Source organism: Fusarium poae, chromosome 2, assembly GCF_019609905.1.
Source record: "Fusarium poae strain DAOMC 252244 chromosome 2, whole genome shotgun sequence".
Lineage (NCBI taxonomy): Eukaryota > Fungi > Ascomycota > Sordariomycetes > Hypocreales > Nectriaceae > Fusarium > Fusarium poae.
Window position 1 is genome coordinate 6381518 of NC_058400.1, and position 18673 is coordinate 6400190.

General features: G+C 48.0%; 7 protein-coding genes and 2 non-coding genes across 9 annotated transcripts; 5 read left to right on the plus strand and 4 right to left on the minus strand.

Annotated features, from left to right (window-relative positions):
- Positions 1 to 400: 400 nt before the first annotated feature.
- Positions 401 to 2237, plus strand: FPOAC1_006125 (uncharacterized protein; the record flags this gene model as incomplete). The annotated part of the gene is made up of 5 exons (XM_044850620.1): positions 401 to 496; positions 563 to 737; positions 794 to 1750; positions 2050 to 2110; positions 2168 to 2237. The coding sequence occupies 5 exons, from the start codon at positions 401 to 403 to the stop codon at positions 2235 to 2237; spliced, it is 1359 nt and encodes a 452-aa protein (XP_044709332.1).
- A 346-nt stretch (positions 2238 to 2583) lies between these two features.
- On the minus strand, positions 2584 to 2657 carry FPOAC1_006126. The gene has a single exon. It is a non-coding gene; the product is annotated as a tRNA-Val (tRNA).
- A 522-nt stretch (positions 2658 to 3179) lies between these two features.
- On the minus strand, positions 3180 to 4988 carry FPOAC1_006127 (uncharacterized protein; the record flags this gene model as incomplete). The annotated part of the gene is made up of 1 exon (XM_044850621.1): positions 3180 to 4988. The coding sequence occupies one exon, from the start codon at positions 4986 to 4988 to the stop codon at positions 3180 to 3182; it is 1809 nt and encodes a 602-aa protein (XP_044709333.1).
- A 1594-nt stretch (positions 4989 to 6582) lies between these two features.
- Positions 6583 to 6656, plus strand: FPOAC1_006128. Its single transcript has one exon. It is a non-coding gene; the product is annotated as a tRNA-Val (tRNA).
- Positions 6657 to 6853: 197 nt separating this feature from the next.
- On the minus strand, positions 6854 to 8539 carry FPOAC1_006129 (uncharacterized protein; the record flags this gene model as incomplete). The annotated part of the gene is made up of 2 exons (XM_044850622.1): positions 6854 to 7860; positions 7915 to 8539. 2 exons carry the CDS (start codon positions 8537 to 8539, stop codon positions 6854 to 6856), a joined length of 1632 nt encoding a protein of 543 aa, XP_044709334.1.
- A 922-nt stretch (positions 8540 to 9461) lies between these two features.
- FPOAC1_006130 (uncharacterized protein) lies at positions 9462 to 11733 on the plus strand (the record flags this gene model as incomplete). Its single annotated transcript, XM_044850623.1, has 4 exons — positions 9462 to 9956; positions 10009 to 10513; positions 10566 to 11050; positions 11104 to 11733. 4 exons carry the CDS (start codon positions 9462 to 9464, stop codon positions 11731 to 11733), a joined length of 2115 nt encoding a protein of 704 aa, XP_044709335.1.
- Positions 11734 to 12787: 1054 nt separating this feature from the next.
- On the plus strand, positions 12788 to 13883 carry FPOAC1_006131 (uncharacterized protein; the record flags this gene model as incomplete). The annotated part of the gene is made up of 2 exons (XM_044850624.1): positions 12788 to 13005; positions 13055 to 13883. The coding sequence occupies 2 exons, from the start codon at positions 12788 to 12790 to the stop codon at positions 13881 to 13883; spliced, it is 1047 nt and encodes a 348-aa protein (XP_044709336.1).
- Positions 13884 to 14820: 937 nt separating this feature from the next.
- FPOAC1_006132 (uncharacterized protein) lies at positions 14821 to 16106 on the plus strand (the record flags this gene model as incomplete). The annotated part of the gene is made up of 2 exons (XM_044850625.1): positions 14821 to 14883; positions 14931 to 16106. The coding sequence occupies 2 exons, from the start codon at positions 14821 to 14823 to the stop codon at positions 16104 to 16106; spliced, it is 1239 nt and encodes a 412-aa protein (XP_044709337.1).
- A 383-nt stretch (positions 16107 to 16489) lies between these two features.
- Positions 16490 to 18374, minus strand: FPOAC1_006133 (uncharacterized protein; the record flags this gene model as incomplete). The annotated part of the gene is made up of 3 exons (XM_044850626.1): positions 16490 to 17281; positions 17334 to 17594; positions 17667 to 18374. 3 exons carry the CDS (start codon positions 18372 to 18374, stop codon positions 16490 to 16492), a joined length of 1761 nt encoding a protein of 586 aa, XP_044709338.1.
- Between the last annotated feature and the right edge of the window lie 299 nt (positions 18375 to 18673).

Consider the following 18673-nt stretch of genomic DNA (forward strand, 5'->3'; position numbering starts at 1 on the left):
GGTCTAGGTGAACAAATGTAGTGCTTACTTCCATTTGAGTCTTCTCATTGGACAGTTCGTACAGGTGGATATGCCAAGGCTTACTGCAAGATCCTAACTACCAGCTCGGTCGGTCTTTGACGATCCCAAATTACACATTTATGAGAATAACTTGAGGGTCTTGAAAGGTTATACCCTCGGTCTTTAGGGGCTGAGTATCTATCCAGACTTGTTTATTTGCTCGTTCGTACGAGTGGGGTGAGAGAATTACGTGTAACGCAAAATGGTGATATATCTCATAAGGAAAAGCGTTACTAAAGGTCTCAAAGAATGTATAAGTAGACTCAGCACATCTCACAATAAAATAGTTTGTGTAGACACAATCATACTTAAACTTCTTCAACATATCCCACACATTAACATGAAGCGAAACGCAGTTGCTCTTGTCCTACTCGCAGGATTTGGAGGCAAAGCTGAGTGTCGGGAAAATGCCACCATGGTTCAAAGTTTTGAACAAGTAAGATACTTGAGCATTCATGAATGCTGCCATCATTGCTACCAAGTAATCTGACAAAATGCATAGATCAAACCTTCGAATGAACTCATCTGGACACCATGTTTTGACAATTTTACCTGTTCTCGACTCCAAGTCCCACTTGACTACTCGAACCCCGATCTTGGCACCACACCCATTGCTTTCATGAAGCTCGCTGGGAAGAATGCGACTTCCGATTCCCAGAGTCTCTTGATCATTCCAGGTATGACCTCCCCTAGAGCCATAGTAATTCATGACAACCAACTGACTCTACATCAGGCGGTCCGGGTGGATCTAGCATTGACCTTTTGCAGGAATACAAAGACCAAGTCGGACAGATGTTTGGGGAAACCTACAGCTTTGTCGCCCTGGACCCTCGTGGTGTAGAGAGAAGCGGACCAAAGATTGACTGCTTTCGGAACAACAAGGAAGCACGAACAGCCTTTAACCGAGCTCACTACACTGGCGCCACGAACACATCCTCCAACTCATTCGAGGAACAATACTATTCAGCAGAAATCTATGGTGACTTGTGCAATGAGGAAGTCAAGACCAAGTCACCGTTTGGCTATTATGTCACCACTCCTGCGGTTGCACGAGACATTCTCACCTTTATCGAGGCAGACGCAAAACTGGCGGGCCGTGAGCCTTCAGAAGCCAAACTCTGGGGTTTTGGTAACAGCTATGCCTCTGTTATTGGTACTACATTCGCATCCATGTTCCCTGATCGTGTTGAAAGATTGGTCCTTGAGAGCATCTTGGATGTCGATCAATACTACGACAACAACTGGCGCAGTAACTTTGTTGACTCGGACAAGGCGTTTGAGCAGTTTCCGATTCTATGCCATGCTGCTGGTGCAGACTTGTGTTCCTTTTGGGGACCGACGCCAGAAAACATCATGACTAGAATAGATACAATCATCCGAAACATCTCAAGTCACCCCATTCCGGTCAGTGGAATCGACAGCAACACTTTACCAGGACTCGCCACATACTCGGACCTCAAGTCCCTTATAGCCTACGGCCTCTATGAGCCGCGTACCTATTTCCCCATATTCGCTGACACCTTTGCTGAGCTGGAGAATGGCAACGCGTCGTCACTAATTGGATGGTCGGAGAAGCTGTTCCTGACAATTGATGTGGATGTCGTCATCCGATGTGCGGATTCATACAGGAACAACAAGCTTGTCACCATTGAGGAGTGGAAAGACTACATTGAAGAGTCCATATCCAGTAGTAAGTACATTGGGGACATATTCCCGATCTGGGCACGAACAATTCTATGCCGTTCCCTCAAGCCACAGTTGCCCGACAGCATGATGTTACAAGGTAGGGTTTCCTTTACCATATCGCTCAGTAGTGATGTTATTTTCAACTAGTCTAATCTCTTCTTGTAGGTCCAGTTACTGGAGTCGACAAGCCAATGTCGTTTCCGATACTATTCACAAGCAACACCCTCGACCCTGTTGCTCCTGCGGCAAAGTATTTCTCCCAATAACTTGCCCAACAGTAATCAGTTGACTAATTTTTCCAAGTGCCCACAAAATGGCTTCTCGATTTCCGGGATCAGTGGTACTTTTACAAGAATCCGTTGGCGTAAGTTCCAAGCATGTTCTGGGAAGCGATCTCAGCTAACCGTTCGGCCCTTTCCAGCATCCTGTTACACGAGAGGGAGGATCTCCTTGTTATTACGAACACATCCAGGGATATCTCCAAGGTGTAATTCCAACTGCCAATATCACTTGTCCTCAGAGGTACTTTCCATTCAGAGACTAAGTTGGACAGATTTGGTCTGGTTATAAAGTCGGCACCTGTGTGGTGAAGTGATTAAATGCATGCTTTGCAATTGGCAAAGCAAATGCTTTATTTTTACAAGAAGCTTCAATCTTGAGACATGCCATATAGCTAGCCACCATAAAGTCTCGCCTTCAAATTCATTATAATTACTCTGTCATCAGTTGCATTCTTGGTGGTTCACTCCTGCAAGCCCTGTCATTACGGTGTCTCCATATCAGAAGGCAATAATACATTGGTTTATCAGCATTATTATGCTAAGGAAGCAAAAAATGAGGTTCTGCCCGGGCTCGAACCGGGGACCTTCTCGGTGTTAACGAGATGTCATAACCAACTAGACCACAGTACCTGGTTTTTGTGATAAAAGACGACCCAGAATTGACACTGATGTTCGTGGTCAATGGAAGAGACAAGTGAGGAAGTTGTTCTTTGCGCGATAACTAAAACAAGGTGCGTGTTGACAAGTAGTGGATCATGTTCAAGGCCTTGTACCGTGCCACCCGTTCACAGCTCAAGCATGTTGCGGAGTACAGGCGGGACACATATCCAGTCCAGTGCATCATCTTCACTAACTGCCAAGGAAACAGCCAGAGCTCAGCTTCGCCTTGGACGCTAATGCCATGCTACCTTACCTACGGAGTACCTACCTAGCTAGCTAGCCCTGCCAAGCCTCTAATTACTGCACGTTAAACCCAGCAATTGTTGAAGAAAAGAGATTAATACGTCATGACCATAAATAGTGCGGTTGGACTTCACACGATGGATCAGAGTTGAGTCAGAAGTATGAAAGTAAGAAATGGGGTATTATTTTAAAGAAGTAAGTCTATGTAATTAAACGCTATACGGCAATAACTTTTAGGTAACGATTATTTTATGTGAATGATTGCCTTGTGTTGACACGATCAATGTCGTAAGGATTACCCTCATATGACTTGCGGCGCGAAGCCATTGAAGCCCGCGAGGCACGAGAGGCCCTAGAGGCATGGGATCGTGTGGATTGATGTGTCCTAGTTGCTGTGATGGGAGCATAAGCGGGCTCATCAACCTCGGTGGAGGCATCGTCATCAAAAGTCTCCTCCTCAGGAACACCATCCTCTCTCTTCTCCTCATCAGTAACGGCAGCGCTGTCATTTTGTAGCTTGCGCATGAAAGCAGCCGACTGAGCCGCGTACTTGCACTTCTCACGAATGGAAGCACCGTACTTGTAAAACAGGAAAGGGAAGGGAACACAAGCCAAGGCAAGGAAGGCGGGGACAGATGAAGCCCAGTGGATGCCAAGATCCTTGTACATGTAGCTGGTGAAGAGAGGGAAAGCAGCACCAAAGAGAGATCGGAGGACTGAGTTGGCAGCCAGAACTGAGGCGGCAAAGATAGTGTAGGCGTCAATGAGATAGTTCATGACACTGAGGAAGACAAGAACCATGCCGAAACCGAAGGGCACACCAGCAGCAATGCTGACGAGCCAGTGAGTAGAGGGGCCATTGGTCCAGGCGAACCAGAAGAGACCAATGGGTAGACAGACGGAACCGATGAGACATGAGGGAAGACGAGCTTCAGGCGGGGCAAAGCCACCGTTCTCCTTCTCGATCTTGACGTAGCGCTTGTTCATGGGGATAGTGTATCCAATAGCTGCGAGCATACCAATCATGATACCAAGGAAAGCAAGGCCACCGACACCAGCGTTCCAGCCACGCTGCTGCTGGTACACAATGGGGAAGGCACCGAAGAGCATGTAAAGGGTTCCGTACACGATGGCCATGTAGATGGAAAGGAGAAGCACAATGGGCTCTCGGAAGAGGAGGATCCAGGGACGCGAAAGGGCAGTCTTGAAGGATTCGGTGAGAGTAACCTTGCCACGGTCGTGATCAATCTGGCTGACATAGACCTTACCAGTCATTTTGGAGAGCTTGGCAGCACGGCGACGGAGAAGGACTGGGGCATAAGTCTCGGGAACAAGCAGGGTACCAATGATCCAGAGGGCACCAGAGAAGGCACCGAGGAAGCCCATGACCCATCGCCAACCAGCATTCATACCAAGGAAACCTCCAATAATAGGACCGAGGACAGGGCCAAGGAAGGGAGCCGCAGCGAAGATGGCCATGGCGAGACCACGCTGAGAAGCGGGGAACATGTCGGCAATAGTACCACCAGCGTTGGTAAGAGGCGACGAACCGAAAGCGCCAGCAAAAAATCGTAGAACAATAAGAGTGGAGGCGTTGTTGGCGCCGGCGCAGCCAGAGTTGAAGGCAGTAAGAGCAGCGTAGGTACCAATGAAGAGGTATTGGCGACCGAACATCTCGCTAAGAGGCGCCCAAAGAAGAGGGCCAATAGCGAAACCCAAGACGAAAAGAGACACACCAAGAGTAGCGACTTCTTGGCTAATGTTGAACTCCATAATGATTTGTCGAATACCACCAGTATAAGCTGACGACACAAGAGCAACAGCGAGGGTGGTCATAGCGACAATCATGGTGATGAACCACTTCTTGACTTGGCTGAACTCCATGGGGTTTCGGGGATCATTGGGGATCCATTTCACCCTGTAAGGGTCCTCCTCTGTACCTGAGCCATCGTACTTGTAGTTTTGGACTTCGGGCGTGATGCCAGCCTGGTCTGCGACCAATCGCCAGTAGGGGATTTTAGCCATGGCCGGGCTTTCTATTTTATCGTTTTCGCTCATCGTGTCGTGGTCGTATCGAGTAACTAACTAGTCGCTGTATGTCTTGAGTGCGAATAGCGTCGATGCGTTTAGTTTAGGCGGGGGAGAAAGCTAAAAACCCGTTGTCTGGAAAGAGCATGCAGATCAACAAAAGAAACGGAAGCAAGCGACTTAAATAAGGACCAGGTTCCTTTGATCGGACTTTATTAATCGACTACGTAACTACCGGACGGATATTGTAGGCAAGCAAGCAAGCAAATCTCTTCAATTCCATGACGGATCCGCCGACCGGCGACAACACCCTGGACAGGCAAGGACGTGTGGTCCCTACGTTAAGTCCGACAAGGAATGATATCACCAAGCGAGACGCTAAGAACATTCTAGGTTACTCCTATTCTTCTGGTTTGGGTTATGCCTCGGCTCTAGATCTACCCTAACGGGTTGTCGGGTCCGGATCGGGCTTTTCGGCCGTAATCATTGCAAAATCCGTTGCAATTGTGGTAGATCTGATTAATTATCAACGGATAAGTAACGGTCATAGCGGGTTAGAAATCAGATCCAAGATCAGAGTTTGGACATGCATCTTTTTAGACTGCTGTCGGGGGCAAGATTAAGTCCGCCATGACAAAGCCCATGGAAACTCCATGGACCATGTATACGAAAAGTATGCGCAAAACATGCCATTGGTTATCGAGTCCGAAGAAAACTTCTTCGCCACGGACTTTGCGTCATTCCGCTGCCGAAATCCGGTCTCAGCTTAGCAAGCGTAAGACACGAGTCATGAAGTTATCCAATAGTGTTGTTGTTTGATATGGAGACGGAGCTGAAGTTATTTAAAACTCCTTTTTGTTATCGCATGATCCGCTTATTAAACAGCATGGGAGATCTCTCGTATCTTAGATGGGCAAGATTCTAGATTGACTGAATGAAGATATCATGCCGAGATAGTGGAGGCTCGTCATCCCATCCGACGCGCCTGTAATTACGCTTGTTGGGCGGATGCAGTGAAGGATTGTCAATAAAGCTTATGAATCGGTCCTTCTATTGTGACCCTTTACGGTTGAACAGGTGGGCATAATTAAGCAATCGGGCTCTGAACTCTGATGTCCTGACAGCACAAACTGACTTGGTGATCCCATCTTTCATACTTTCCGCTAGGTAATTCGAAACATTTTTGTTAATTAACCAGTAGCTCTCCTTGACCGTGTTGAGCTCTGACAGATCGTAATTGTAAAATTAAAATTGTCTTTAAGTTCCAATTCTACAATATGTATAATATTTTCGCAACATGTTCATACAGTAACGATTGACTGTGTTCTTGTTGTGATAATAATTAATCGATGAAGCTATAGGGTAAGATCTTTTTCAAGGGCAGTGTCAGTCATCACATCACATCACGACGCGTTGAAACATTCCGCATTGAGATTAGTCAAAAGGCATCGCGTCATAGAGAGCAACAATCAGGTACTGCCAGCCCCTTCCTAGCCAATTCAGCCGTCTCTTGGCTTGATCGAACCAGCCATCCGGTACCGTAGATCGAGGCGTTTCCCCATGGAGGAACGACTGGCGATCATTTTGTAGCTCAATCTGAACAAAAGTCGCCAAGCAAAACCCAGGTACTGTGGTCTAGTTGGTTATGACATCTCGTTAACACCGAGAAGGTCCCCGGTTCGAGCCCGGGCAGAACCTCACTTTTTGCTCCTAGAGTTGCCAACCACGCTATACCCTTTGAGGATACCAAAAGTGAGACAAGACATTAGCGACGCGTCTAGCGAAAACGTATCTTGATTCATATCACGACAAATTCCTCTGGATCGTGCAAAGACGCGTCTCTATTGTTCTTTTATCTAGTAAATTATTATCCACGCCCTTCGACTCAACGTTATCTAAGCCATGGTGTCCGTCTTATCGCTTTGTTGTGTTTCAGTACCCGTCTCGCTACTTACTTCTGTTTTTATCGGCTTGGGCAGGATAAAGACCGCCGATACCACCATCAGACCACAGAGAGCCGTGTAAAATGCCCACATGACCCTCAAACCACTGATATATCCTTGCTTGTCCGTCTCGCCTTGTTCTGTGTCATCGGACACGTGCGTCAGATTGCCGCCACGAACAGTCCGCTGAATCAAGACTGTTCCGACTACAATCGAAATGGAAACAAAGAGACCACGCATGAACGTATACGCAGACATAGCCGCTGCCATATCTCTCTGCCGGACATGAGTCTGGAGTGCGATCATGGGGTTTTGGAACAGAACACCACAGCCTAAGCCTGCAATGACTTGGAAAATCACCAGCTTGACCCATTCCTTTCGCTGTCCGAGGCTGATAAAAAGACCCGTACCGAGAGTCATGAGAGAAGCGCCAATAAGAATCACAATCTTGTAATTTCCAGTCTTTCTCACAAACAACCCACCAAGACCAGTCGAAATCGACATGGGAAGAATGAGAGGAAACAAGGCGACTCCGGAAATGATGGGCGAGAAACCAAGGATAACCTGGAAGTAAAGCGGCAAAAAGTAGTCGTATGAGATGAAAATGAACGAGTGCAAGTTTGCCACAGCGAAAGAGGCCACGTTCGTTCTGCTCTGGAAGATCCGAATAGGGATAATGGGGTTCTTGGCAACCTTGGCTTCCCATACCATGAAGAGCGCCAAGATGATAACCCCAAAGACAATGAGGCAGATGACAAAAGCAGAATTCCAGGGAGCGAGTCCGCCTGAGCCAGCTTCAAGACCGTAGAGGAAGCAGATAGTGCCGCCGATGATAAAAGCAAAGCCAACCCAGTCAAGGCTGCGCAAGCCGTCAATGAGAGGTTCCTTCTCAATGTTGACCTTGAGCAGGAAGAAGAGTGCTACTAGAGCAACACCTTCAAAAGGTAAATTGATGTAGACTGGGCGGTTGGTTAGCTAATACTTAGTAGACTGGTTATCCGGAGTATACTTACAGCACCATCTCCAAGTGACGGCTTGAGAGAAAACACCACCCAATACTGGACCAATGGCTCCTGCGATGCCAAACACAAGTCCCGTGATACCATAGTATTTTGCACGATCCTTCAAGGGAAACAAGTCTCCAATGAGAATCGTGATGAGGACCATGCAGCCTCCACCGCCGAGACCTTGGACTACTCTGCCACCGATGAGCATGCCACTAGAGTTTGCCAAAGCACAGATAAGGCTTCCAGCCATGAAAAGACCCGTGGCACTCATCATGCTCGGCTTGCGGCCAACGATATCGGAAATCTTGGCCCATACTGGTGTCACCGCTGTTGTTGATAGTGTGTATGAAGAGCCTATCCAGGCATATTCGCGAGCCGACGTGTGTAGTTCATTGCCAATGGTAGGAAGAGCTGTAGCCAAAATGGTTGTGTCCAATGCACAAAGGAAAAGAGTTAAACAAAGGGACAAGACAACAAGACGTCGCTGAATCGTTGTCATGTGTGGAGGAACGTATGAAGCCCCTGTCTCGACAGGTTCAAGACGGGAGCCCACAGCGTCTTTCTCATTGTGTCCATCTTGTTGGTGTGAGGGAGACTGTGGCTGTGACTGTGATTGTAGTGGCTCAGACATGATACGCTGAATGTAACAGTAGAAAATCTTGGTTGAAACGGCGCTCGTGATTATGTAGACGATGAGAATATTGAACGAACCACTTGGAGAATGTGTGGTTGTTAGTTCGGTTCGCTTCGGTTCGGAATTGAGGATCCCTGACAGTGGTTCTCCCTTGAAATGGATCGGTACAAATGACACAAAGGGAGGTTTTGTTTAGGTGAACTCAATCGGAGAACTAACTGAAGCAAGTGAATTTTGTTGATCCTTTTCCCCTACTCTTTAGTCCATCTCAGCGTGGCATATTGAACTGGTAGGGAATCCATCATTTCTGGTACTGACGAGTCGTGATGGGGTGACAGTACTGATTGAACTTACTCGTGTTGCCTCAACCCCTGCCTGGCAGACGAGAAAGGAAATCCTTATCCGAACCGAATCGAACCGAAGTTGAGCGACAAGCTAACAAACGCCTCCTCAGTAACGTCCAGCAACCCCATCTCCAATGAGAACAGTGGCATTGGAACATGACCAAGCAATGCAGGGCCTCGAACACCGCGTTTCTTTCGAGTGCGGAACCATCATCTCTTAGTCTAGTTTACCCCGCGAGAGATGAAGCCTGCCAGGCCCAGGGTAGTAAAGCTTGGCTACGGATAGGATGAGGGACGAAATAATTCAGTCAATTGAGCGCAAATCATACCAGATCTTGCTTCTTTATTCTTTCCCCCCTAAAGACAGATCAAAGCCGTAAAGGTCTTCCGCAATTCGGAGACATGCTCGAATGCGGGGGAGTTGTTTAGCGACTCTTACCCCGGACAGTGCTTATGATACGCGTGTGGGGATACAAATTGTTGGCGACACCCTCGGTAATCGTCTCCCCGAGACGAGTGACGTTTCTATTCTGTTCTGATCTCTCTTCTGTTTGTCGCTTAAACACTCAGTAACAATGTCTTCCACCATGGAATCAATATCGCAAGAATCCCAAAGCCTCTCACCGCGCCCTCCCCGATCCAAACGTGGCCGTCTCTCTTTAGCCTGTACTCAATGTCGCAAGCGCAAAGTGCGATGCGACGCGACAACCCCCAAGTGTCGCAATTGCGTTTTACGAGGCGATGAATGCACAACTTTCGACCCGCGACGACCAAATGCTGTAGCAGTGAGAAAATGGCCACACAAGAGTTCACAGAGCACATCCACGTTGTCGCCGGTACAGCGCAGAGCTTCAATCGTTAGCCAGCACAGCTCTCCAGCTTCGCTTATTGGGTCACAGCATGCTGCCTCAACACCTTTGTCGGCGAGTGGCAATAAAGAGAGGGTTCCGTCGTGGATTGAGCGCGCATATCAAGAGGTTCAGACGTCGCCCGAGAGCGGGACTGATGGACAGACAAATGACAGTCCTGATGTCGTTATGAACACCGATGAGTCATCGCATCGCATAAAGGTTGGTTGGCATCCTCTTTGTATGCCATGCAACATCGATTGATCTGTTCTAGTACATGGGTTCCAGTAGCCTTCAATGCCTCACCCGCTTCATTGATCTTTTTCTCCAGCGACGAGGACTAGACCCCATTGGCAGACACTTTCGCTGGGGCATGTGCTTTACTGAGGAATTCTCGCTACCCTTAGTACCGAGCTTGCCAGACCTACCTAGCATGTCCGTCATGGAGCCCTGTATAAAGAAATACTTCAGCCGCACGCATCCTCTAATACCGATACTCGACCATACAGAGTTCATATCCGATGTTTTACGCTTTTCCGATCTACAACAAACTTGTCAAAATGGCCTCCAAGGAGCGATGACTTCTGTGGATGCGCCTGCTCTCGTTGCGATCTATGCCGTGTTGAGTATCGGTATGGACGACCACGAAGGCACAATATCACCTGCAGCCACGGGCTATCTTACAGGTGCTTATTCTCTAGTTAGCCACTTACTGAGCTTTCCATATATGAGCTCTGTCCAAGCCCTTGTCTTGCTAGCTGTGGCGATGCGTGCAAGAGGTAAGTCTTATACATATCATGTCATCTCGCTTTACTAACCCTGTTTTCACAGGGAAAGACGGCCAATGCTGGCATCTGCTCGGCCAAGCAATTCGAATAGGTTATTCACTGGGTTTCCACCGAAAAATTGTTATATCGAATCCTAACGAGGACTCTGGACATCAAGTTGACCGTCAACTGCACTCTAGAGTCTGGTGGTCGTGCTATGCGTTGGAGAAATCCATGCAGCTCGAGACAGGCCGACCTAGTGCTATAGAAATTACAGATTGCGATCAGCCACTGCCAGATAAGAGCAGCGGGTTGAATCCATGCTTCATCAGATGGGTGTCCCTCTCTCAACTAGTTGGAAAGATTAGTGAACACATCTTCCAGCGAAGAGCCGAGAGTGCCCTTGAGTTCTTGTCGGGTATTGCACAGTTAGATCAGGCTCTGATTGACTGGCTCGACGAAGGCACAGAGGATGCGAAGACGAATCAAAATGCAAAGTCCTCGGAAGAGAAGTCATTTGCCGTCTTTCTGTCTTTGCAGTTCCATCAGGTGAGTACGATAAACAACATTGAAACCGCACAGAGTGCTAACATTCCCACTAGGCTCAAATCACTCTCCTACGCGCATCACTAGTATTCCCCGAAACCTCATTCCAGAGTCAGGTTCAAAGGCACGAGTCCAAGATTCAGAGTATCTCTCGACTGCTGCAAAGTCAGGTTACCTGCGTCGAGGCTGCGCGGACAATCATAACACAAGTCGCCGAGTTTGCAGACTGTCAACCTGATTTTTTACTATTGACTCCAACTCCAACTTTCTTGGCAGCCGTGACGCTTGCACTTCAAACTTTTAAGAAACCACATAAACGGATGGGTCGATCAGATGGCGAGCTCGTAAGGATAGGATCCGATTACGTTGCTGAGTGTTATCGACGTGTTGGTCAACATAGCGAGTTCGTCAAAGGCGTGTTGGAACTATCGGTGCGCGTCAACCAAGTTTTATCTGGTGACAGCTCAACTATTCAGACGCCGAGACTGTCGCAACAGGACTCCCAAGAAGCGAGTCTTGATCAAAGAATGTTGTCGCCGGGCCAATTCTGTGATACCAATGTTGATTCGTTCGTGTTCGACCCGTTGGAGTATTTTCAGGATCCGTTTCAAGCGATGCCGTTGGACCACTTCTGGGCGGTAATGGAGAGCGATTTCGCAACTATTGGTGATCAGGGCATGTGCTGAGATGTCTGTGTGACCAGCAGGAGGATACAATGTCTGAGTTTAGAAAAGGATACCCAATAGCAACCATGTTCACAGCGCCTTGTATCTTTATTCGTAGATACTGAGTTATCCACGAAGCTTACCCAGATTCGAATAAACAATACCAAAGCTTCCGGCTGCGAATGGTCGAGTGGCGCGCTCGACAGGTTTTATTGCACAGACTTTGGATTAGACAAGGGTCTTGCCTGATAATAAATCATCAGTGATTATTATCATCGGTTTCCTCTCCTTAATCACCGAGCCGAACCGTAACAGGTGCATGTTCACGTACGTTGGTGGTATCATTAGAGGATCTCGGAGATGAGCGTTTCTGGTCATTATGCCCAAACATACAGTTGGTTCATACTGAAATATTTCAGCTGGCCATTCTCCACAATGCTATGCATGTTAGCTGGATGTCCAACAAGGGAAGATCGAGAAGAAGCACGGTATTGTGAAGCATTATAGTCAAGCAGTTCTACAACTAGATCTGCAGCAGCTATGTAATGGTCCAGAATATCCCACCTGAAGCGCCATTTGATATGGGATAGGGCTTCAAAAGAGAAGCCAAAGTAGTGTATTGTGCTCAAATTACACTTTACACACAAGAACAACGGAAACCAAGACTGGTATCGCGCATCGACCTTCAAAACCGGGGACGGCAAGGCGGGCCATGAGATCAACCTGGTTTAAGTTAGACGCACTTCCTAATAATTTATCATCCGCACCTAGTCTAGAACAGAGGCTCTGTCAGGTCTACTATGGAAGAAGTTACGCCATGTGGCACCCATCGCCCCTCGCTCTGGTGAACCGAGCGGTTCGGTCGAGCTCTCGGTTCGGGGATGTCCCCACGCCTCCGTGATCTGCTTACCAGCACTGCACTACCCCAGATTTTAGTTATTGCTAGAGGCAGTGAAGTAATCCAGCAACCTATTCGAGATGCATATAAAGGATTGAAGACTGCGACTCATCTCCAGAACTCAAAGTCAACAACAAACTACCTGACTCGTTCATTCTGTTCAGACATCTTGACACAATGGCTCCATCAGCAACCACCACCACTACACAGGAGCACCCTACGCTCACTCTCCGCCCTGAAGGAGTCGACCGTATCGTTATTGACGGAAATGACCGGCGATACGGTGACTGGAGAGATGACCTTGTCCGTGACGGCTATGCCGTCATCAAAGGCGCCATTCCCAGAGAGCGGGCACTGAGCTATGCCAACCGCATGTATGGTCTTCTTGAGAGCTTGTAAGTACACTACCACCGTAATCCGCAAGTCCCTAGCTAACATACACAGTAACCTAGGTTACAACCGCAACGACCGCTCCAGCGTCCACCCCGACAAGCTTCCCGTCATCAACGAGAAGGGTATGCTTTTGAACTACGGTGCCGCCCATGAAGACTTTGTCTGGAACGTCCGCGCCGAGCCTGGTGTCGTTGGTGCTTTCGAGAAGGCTCTTGGTACTGAAGATCTGATTGTGTCCTTTGATGCCATTAACTACGGCTTTTCGAACCGAGAGAACCTGCCCGCCAACAAGCCCTGGCCTCACCAAGACCAGGATCCCGATAAGCCTGGCTTCCGTTGCCTTCAGGGACTCGTGAATCTGTTGCCCAACGGCCCTAACGATGGCGGTCTTATTGTCGCCAAGGGAGGTCACCTATTGAGCAAGCAATTTCATGATGACATCCGTGGCACTGAGGAACGTATTCCTGCCTGGACCCCAGAGTGGTATGGATTCACAGACAAGGGCATGAAGTGGCTCGAGGACCATGGCTGTGAGTGGTACAAGGTTGAGGCTGACCCCGGCGACCTGATTGTCTGGGACTCACGAACTCCTCACTACAACGTGCCCGTAAAGGGTATCCAGGACCGATTTGCCATCTACACCTGCTTCATGCCCGTGACTGAGGCAACACAGGAGGATCTCATCCGTAAGAAGGACGCTTTCGAGCGCAGAGTCGGTACCACACACTGGCCCAACGCCCGCCACATCGGATCCAATGAGGCCAAGAGAAGTGGCAAGCCTGATCACGTTGTCCGCGACAGACCTCTCCACGAGCCCCAACTCAATGAGCGGGCATTCAAGTTGACAGGTATTCCTTACATCAAGGCTGAGGCTAGCTAGAGGTAAAGGAACATGGACGTTGAATGAATTCTTTAAAGATTTGTGTAGTATAGTTAGCAACAATCCATTTTGTTTTGGTCTAGGAAGAATACGTAAATTAAGGAACAAGTGTAAAGACAATATGGCGGTGGTGAAGTGATTGAGAAACAACCTATTGACAAGCTGTAACAGCAACATTATGCCACTAAAATAGCGGTCTAAAGTGCCCGTAGTAGAGCCTGTAGTGGGGGTGGTCCAGTGCGCGACCGCCAGCTGACTGTGAGATGTGGTATATAGCGCCAAGTAGGTTGACCTAGAGAAGCAGAAAGTAATATGCAACATAATAGGTAGCAGGACAATCTTATCATCTCTATCTTTATTCTTGATTTACTAAATGTACGATCACTCATCGTGTACCTACCTGTTGTGCTATCCTGCAAATCTAGTTCCGCAGACTTGGCCTGTCTAGTGGATAGTTCTAAGTCTTAGGGTACAGAGTGAAAGCCTAAGAAGCCTGGAACAAGTGGCATAAGCTGGCCTAATAATTTCGTCCCTTGTGCTTCCAGCGGCCAATTTCTCTAATACCCTGAGGCTTGTGTCTCAAGTTGAGCATCAACATAGAGTAGCAGTTGGCCACAACATCGGACAAGCTTCGACCGAGTCCACACCATCCCAACTGCAAGTAAATGGACAAGCATACAAATGCAAAAGTTAGAAACCCCCATCTGTCACGGCAACTGCCTCGGGTCGTGTTTTGAGGGGTTTCGTTACGGAGATGGCTGCTTCGGTTTGCTGATCTCGGTTCGGGCTCGGTTCGCTGAACCCCGGATCTAACAGATGCTAGCGTCTCACTGGCAAAACCCTTGGCAGTCGCGTATAAGATGTAATCAGAACGACATATTAGGCATATCAGTAGTAAAGAGAAACTGAATATTTCAGAGAAATCACCAAATTCATCATGGGTAGCTTACCTGATCTGCATATCGTTATTATCGGTGGAGGAATCGCAGGACTTGCGACAGTATGTTCCCCAACACACGTACCCGAAAAGACGCTAAATCATTACAGGCCTGTGCCCTAAGACACCCAAACAGACGCATTACAGTGCTCGAGCGCTCTCGCCTTTTACGTGAAGTCGGCGCTCTAATCTCCCTTCAACCCAACGCCAGCAAGATTATCACAAAATGGAAACTTGATCCGTTTCTTGAGAGCGCTGAGCCTCAGATTGACCAAGGTTTCAGAATCTTTGACGCTGATGGTAACTTGGTGAGAGAGCTACCTTTCCAGAAAGGACAGTTCGGCGCAGACCGTGTTCTTTACCATAGGCAAGACTTGCAGTCTTCTCTTGGTACTGCAGCAGCCAGCGAGCTTGCTCAAGGAAAGCCTGTGGATATTCGAACTGGTTGTCAAGTAGCCAGCGTCGATTGCGACGAAGGAGTCGTGACACTTGACTCTGGCGAAGAAGTCCACGGAGATGTCATCATTGGAGCAGATGGTATCCACAGCGTTGTGAGAACGGCTGTGGTGGGAGAGAAGAAAGAAGCTCTACCAACCGGTACATCAGCATATCGGATGCTTATCCCCTTTGAGAACCTCAAGGACATCTCTCTTCCTGAGAAGATTTTGGATCCCGCTGACCCCAAGACGACCATGATCATGGGCCACGACAGAAGAATAATCATGGGCCCTGGAAGAGGAAGCAAACTCTACGGAATTGTTGCTTTAGTGCCAGACGAGAAGCTCTCAGAAGAGAGTTCAGACAGCTGGGTAGCCCCTGGTAGTATTGAGAAGCTCTTAGAAGCATACTCAGACTTCCCATCATGGCTACACGACATCTTCAAGGCGGCGCCTGATATCGGACTCTGGCAGCTACGAGATATCGACCCCTTGTCAAATTGGGTCAAGGGACGAACTATCTTGATCGGCGACGCGGCACATGCTATGTTACCCACACAGGGACAGGGTGCTTCACAGAGTATTGAAGATGCAGAGGCTATCAGTGCATTCCTTTCTGAGGTTCACTCCCGAGATCAAGTTGGCGAGGCTTTGAAGAGGGCGTTCGCTGCAAGGTATGATAGGGCAACTTTGATCCAGAAGTTTAGTAGAGAGCAGGCGAAGCCGGCAACAGATGGAGTGAGTAAGGAGATCAAACTGGATCCTGCTCAGTTTATGAAGTACAACAGCGACTATGATGGTGCCATTGATTGGGAGGAACGTCAGAAGAACGGAACAGCTAAGCCATGATAAAGGATGCAAGTCTATAGTAATAACAATGACATTTGTATAGTATAACAAAACACGAAAGAGTGGCGTCGAACATGTGAAACTGCAACTGGAGTGAAGAAATGAGATTGTGGAATATCGATTATTAGTTATCTAGGCACTGGGGTGATAGAGGCATGGACTTGGCACATAATCGCCTCAAGATCATCGTATGATTGGTACAAAGGCCGACGAATGACCTCAAAGGACAACTATGATAGTATTATAAAACTCAACCCTCAGTAGGACAAGGCACTGCGGCTTCCGAGATTCAACCTCCATAATAGATATATGATTGAAGGTCTGTCAAGGATACATAGTCTATTAATTTGCTAAATTATCTAGTACAAACTTGTGTCAAACATTTAAACAATAGGCAGTATAATTCTGCTTGGGTAATCACCACCGTAGTGAATCTTATGCTGACCCTTGTTCTTCTCGCTGTCCGGTCTCGGCTTCGAGAACGCAGCAGTCTCGTTGAATCCAGGATATTGTCCCAGGATATCAAGTTGAAGACTCTCGCCCTCCTCGTAGTCGACACCCATGCACCAAATACCGATCTCAAGCTTGACCACTTCGCCCTTGGTAATCTTCTGCACCTCATCGTGAGGGTGGAAGGGGAACTGGGGATGGATCGATTTCTTCTCATCAATCTTCCTTTGAGAGGCTCGCAGGATACCCATGGCGCCGTTGTGTAATGTGAGACTCTGGCGTTCCTTCTCTGCCATTTCTGAAATGGCTTTCACAGGGGTCTTGTCGATGGGGAATTGCAGATGGCTCAATTCCTTGCCAGACTTGTCCAACTTACGGACTTGACAGAAGATGACCATGTCGTCGTAGTCATCGCAGCTCATGTAAAGCTCAGCCTTGGGCATACCGATAATACGTGTGTGCTTGTCGAATGTGTAGCGGAACTTGGAAATGGACCACCGATCTTCGGAATTGTAGGTAGAAATACCAGAAGAAGGAGCAGAATCGAGGAGAGCATTACTGTCTCCAAGATAAAAGGACCGGTAGTCGGTGTTGGGAACTGGGAAATCGGGAAGCTCAATATCGCTCTTGACCTTGCCTTCATCAAACTGAAGCGTTGTCCAGCGAACTCGAGGTGTGTCTTCCCAATCGTTGTCGATGCCCTTGAGATACTTGTCAAAGTATTTCTGCAAAGAGTTAGTCATAAACTCAGTTACATGTTGTCAGTTGAAGACATACCTTGAGCTCAGGGTAACTCTCCTTGACGCCGTAGAGCTCAAACCACTCCTGATGTCCACACCACTTGATCCACTTTTTCTTGCTGCTCAACTCCATCCAGCCTCTTACAGCACCCATGGTATGGATTTGACTGAGATCAGAGCCAGTGATGAAAACAGGAATATCAATCTTGCTAAAGTCGACACGCTTGTCATTCCAGTAAGCATTAGCCTGAGGGCTACGACGGTACATCTCTGCGATATCCTCGACTCCATGTTGGCCCTATGTAGGTAGTTAGCATCATCCGTGAATCGCTATGGACTCAGATATCTGAGTAGATGTGGGTTAACTCACTTTGATGACAAGAGTTGTAATCAAATCGAAATTACTCATCGTGAACCAACCACCTCTACAGAACTGCTCACGGAAAATATCCCCAGAACCCTCCCAGGGTGCGATTGCTTTCAATGATGGTGGGTTCTGAGCAGCGGCTTGCCATTGCATGATGGCTAGGTATGAGTTACCAGCCATGCCGACATTGCCATTACACCAGGAAAGCTTTGCCAAGGCCTCAATAACATCATGAGCATCCTCTGCTTCCTGGGCACCCATGCAAACTGCGTCTCCATCACTGTTGCCAGCTCCTCGAGCATCAACGTGTGCGATAGCATAACCTTGATTGACCCACCAAGCAGGGTCAAGACCTTCGAACTTCTCCAAACCACTGACATCGTCCTTTGTCAAGCAGCAGGCCCAAACGCAGACATTAAAGATCATGTCTAGAGCCGAATACTTCTTTCCATAGGGGGACCAAGAAACGATAACAGGTACCTTTTCTGACCCTGTGGGACGGTAGATGTCAACGTAGAGACGGCAGCCATCGCGAACAACAACCTCGACATCGTGATCGATGCGGATATCAGAGTCGAGTGTTCTGGCATTGAAAGGAGCAGAGCCCTTTTTTAGGACTTCTGTCTTGCCAATACTAGGCTCAACGTAACCATTGTCGCCAACCTCAGGCTTGTTGAGGGGCTTGAAGGCGACTTGAACAGGGGGTGGCATATTGACTGAGTTGGGATAGCGTGTGCAAAGATAGGTGGTAAATTATTGTGTAAAGGCGAATCGCCTCAAAGATGACAATTTTGTAAATGAAGTTGTTGGTGATCAGGATAAAGTGATAGTCTTCTTGTAACAATTGACTTGATAGATAGAATGGACAACGCCTTTGAACGACTGATTCTGTAGAGAGTGAGGAGCTTCTTTAAACGCCTCGGTCTAATGATATAGAAATCGTGAACTCACAGTGGGGAGCTCCAGGGCTAACGAGAGGTGATTTCCCGCATTCGGTTCCATGTCCATTG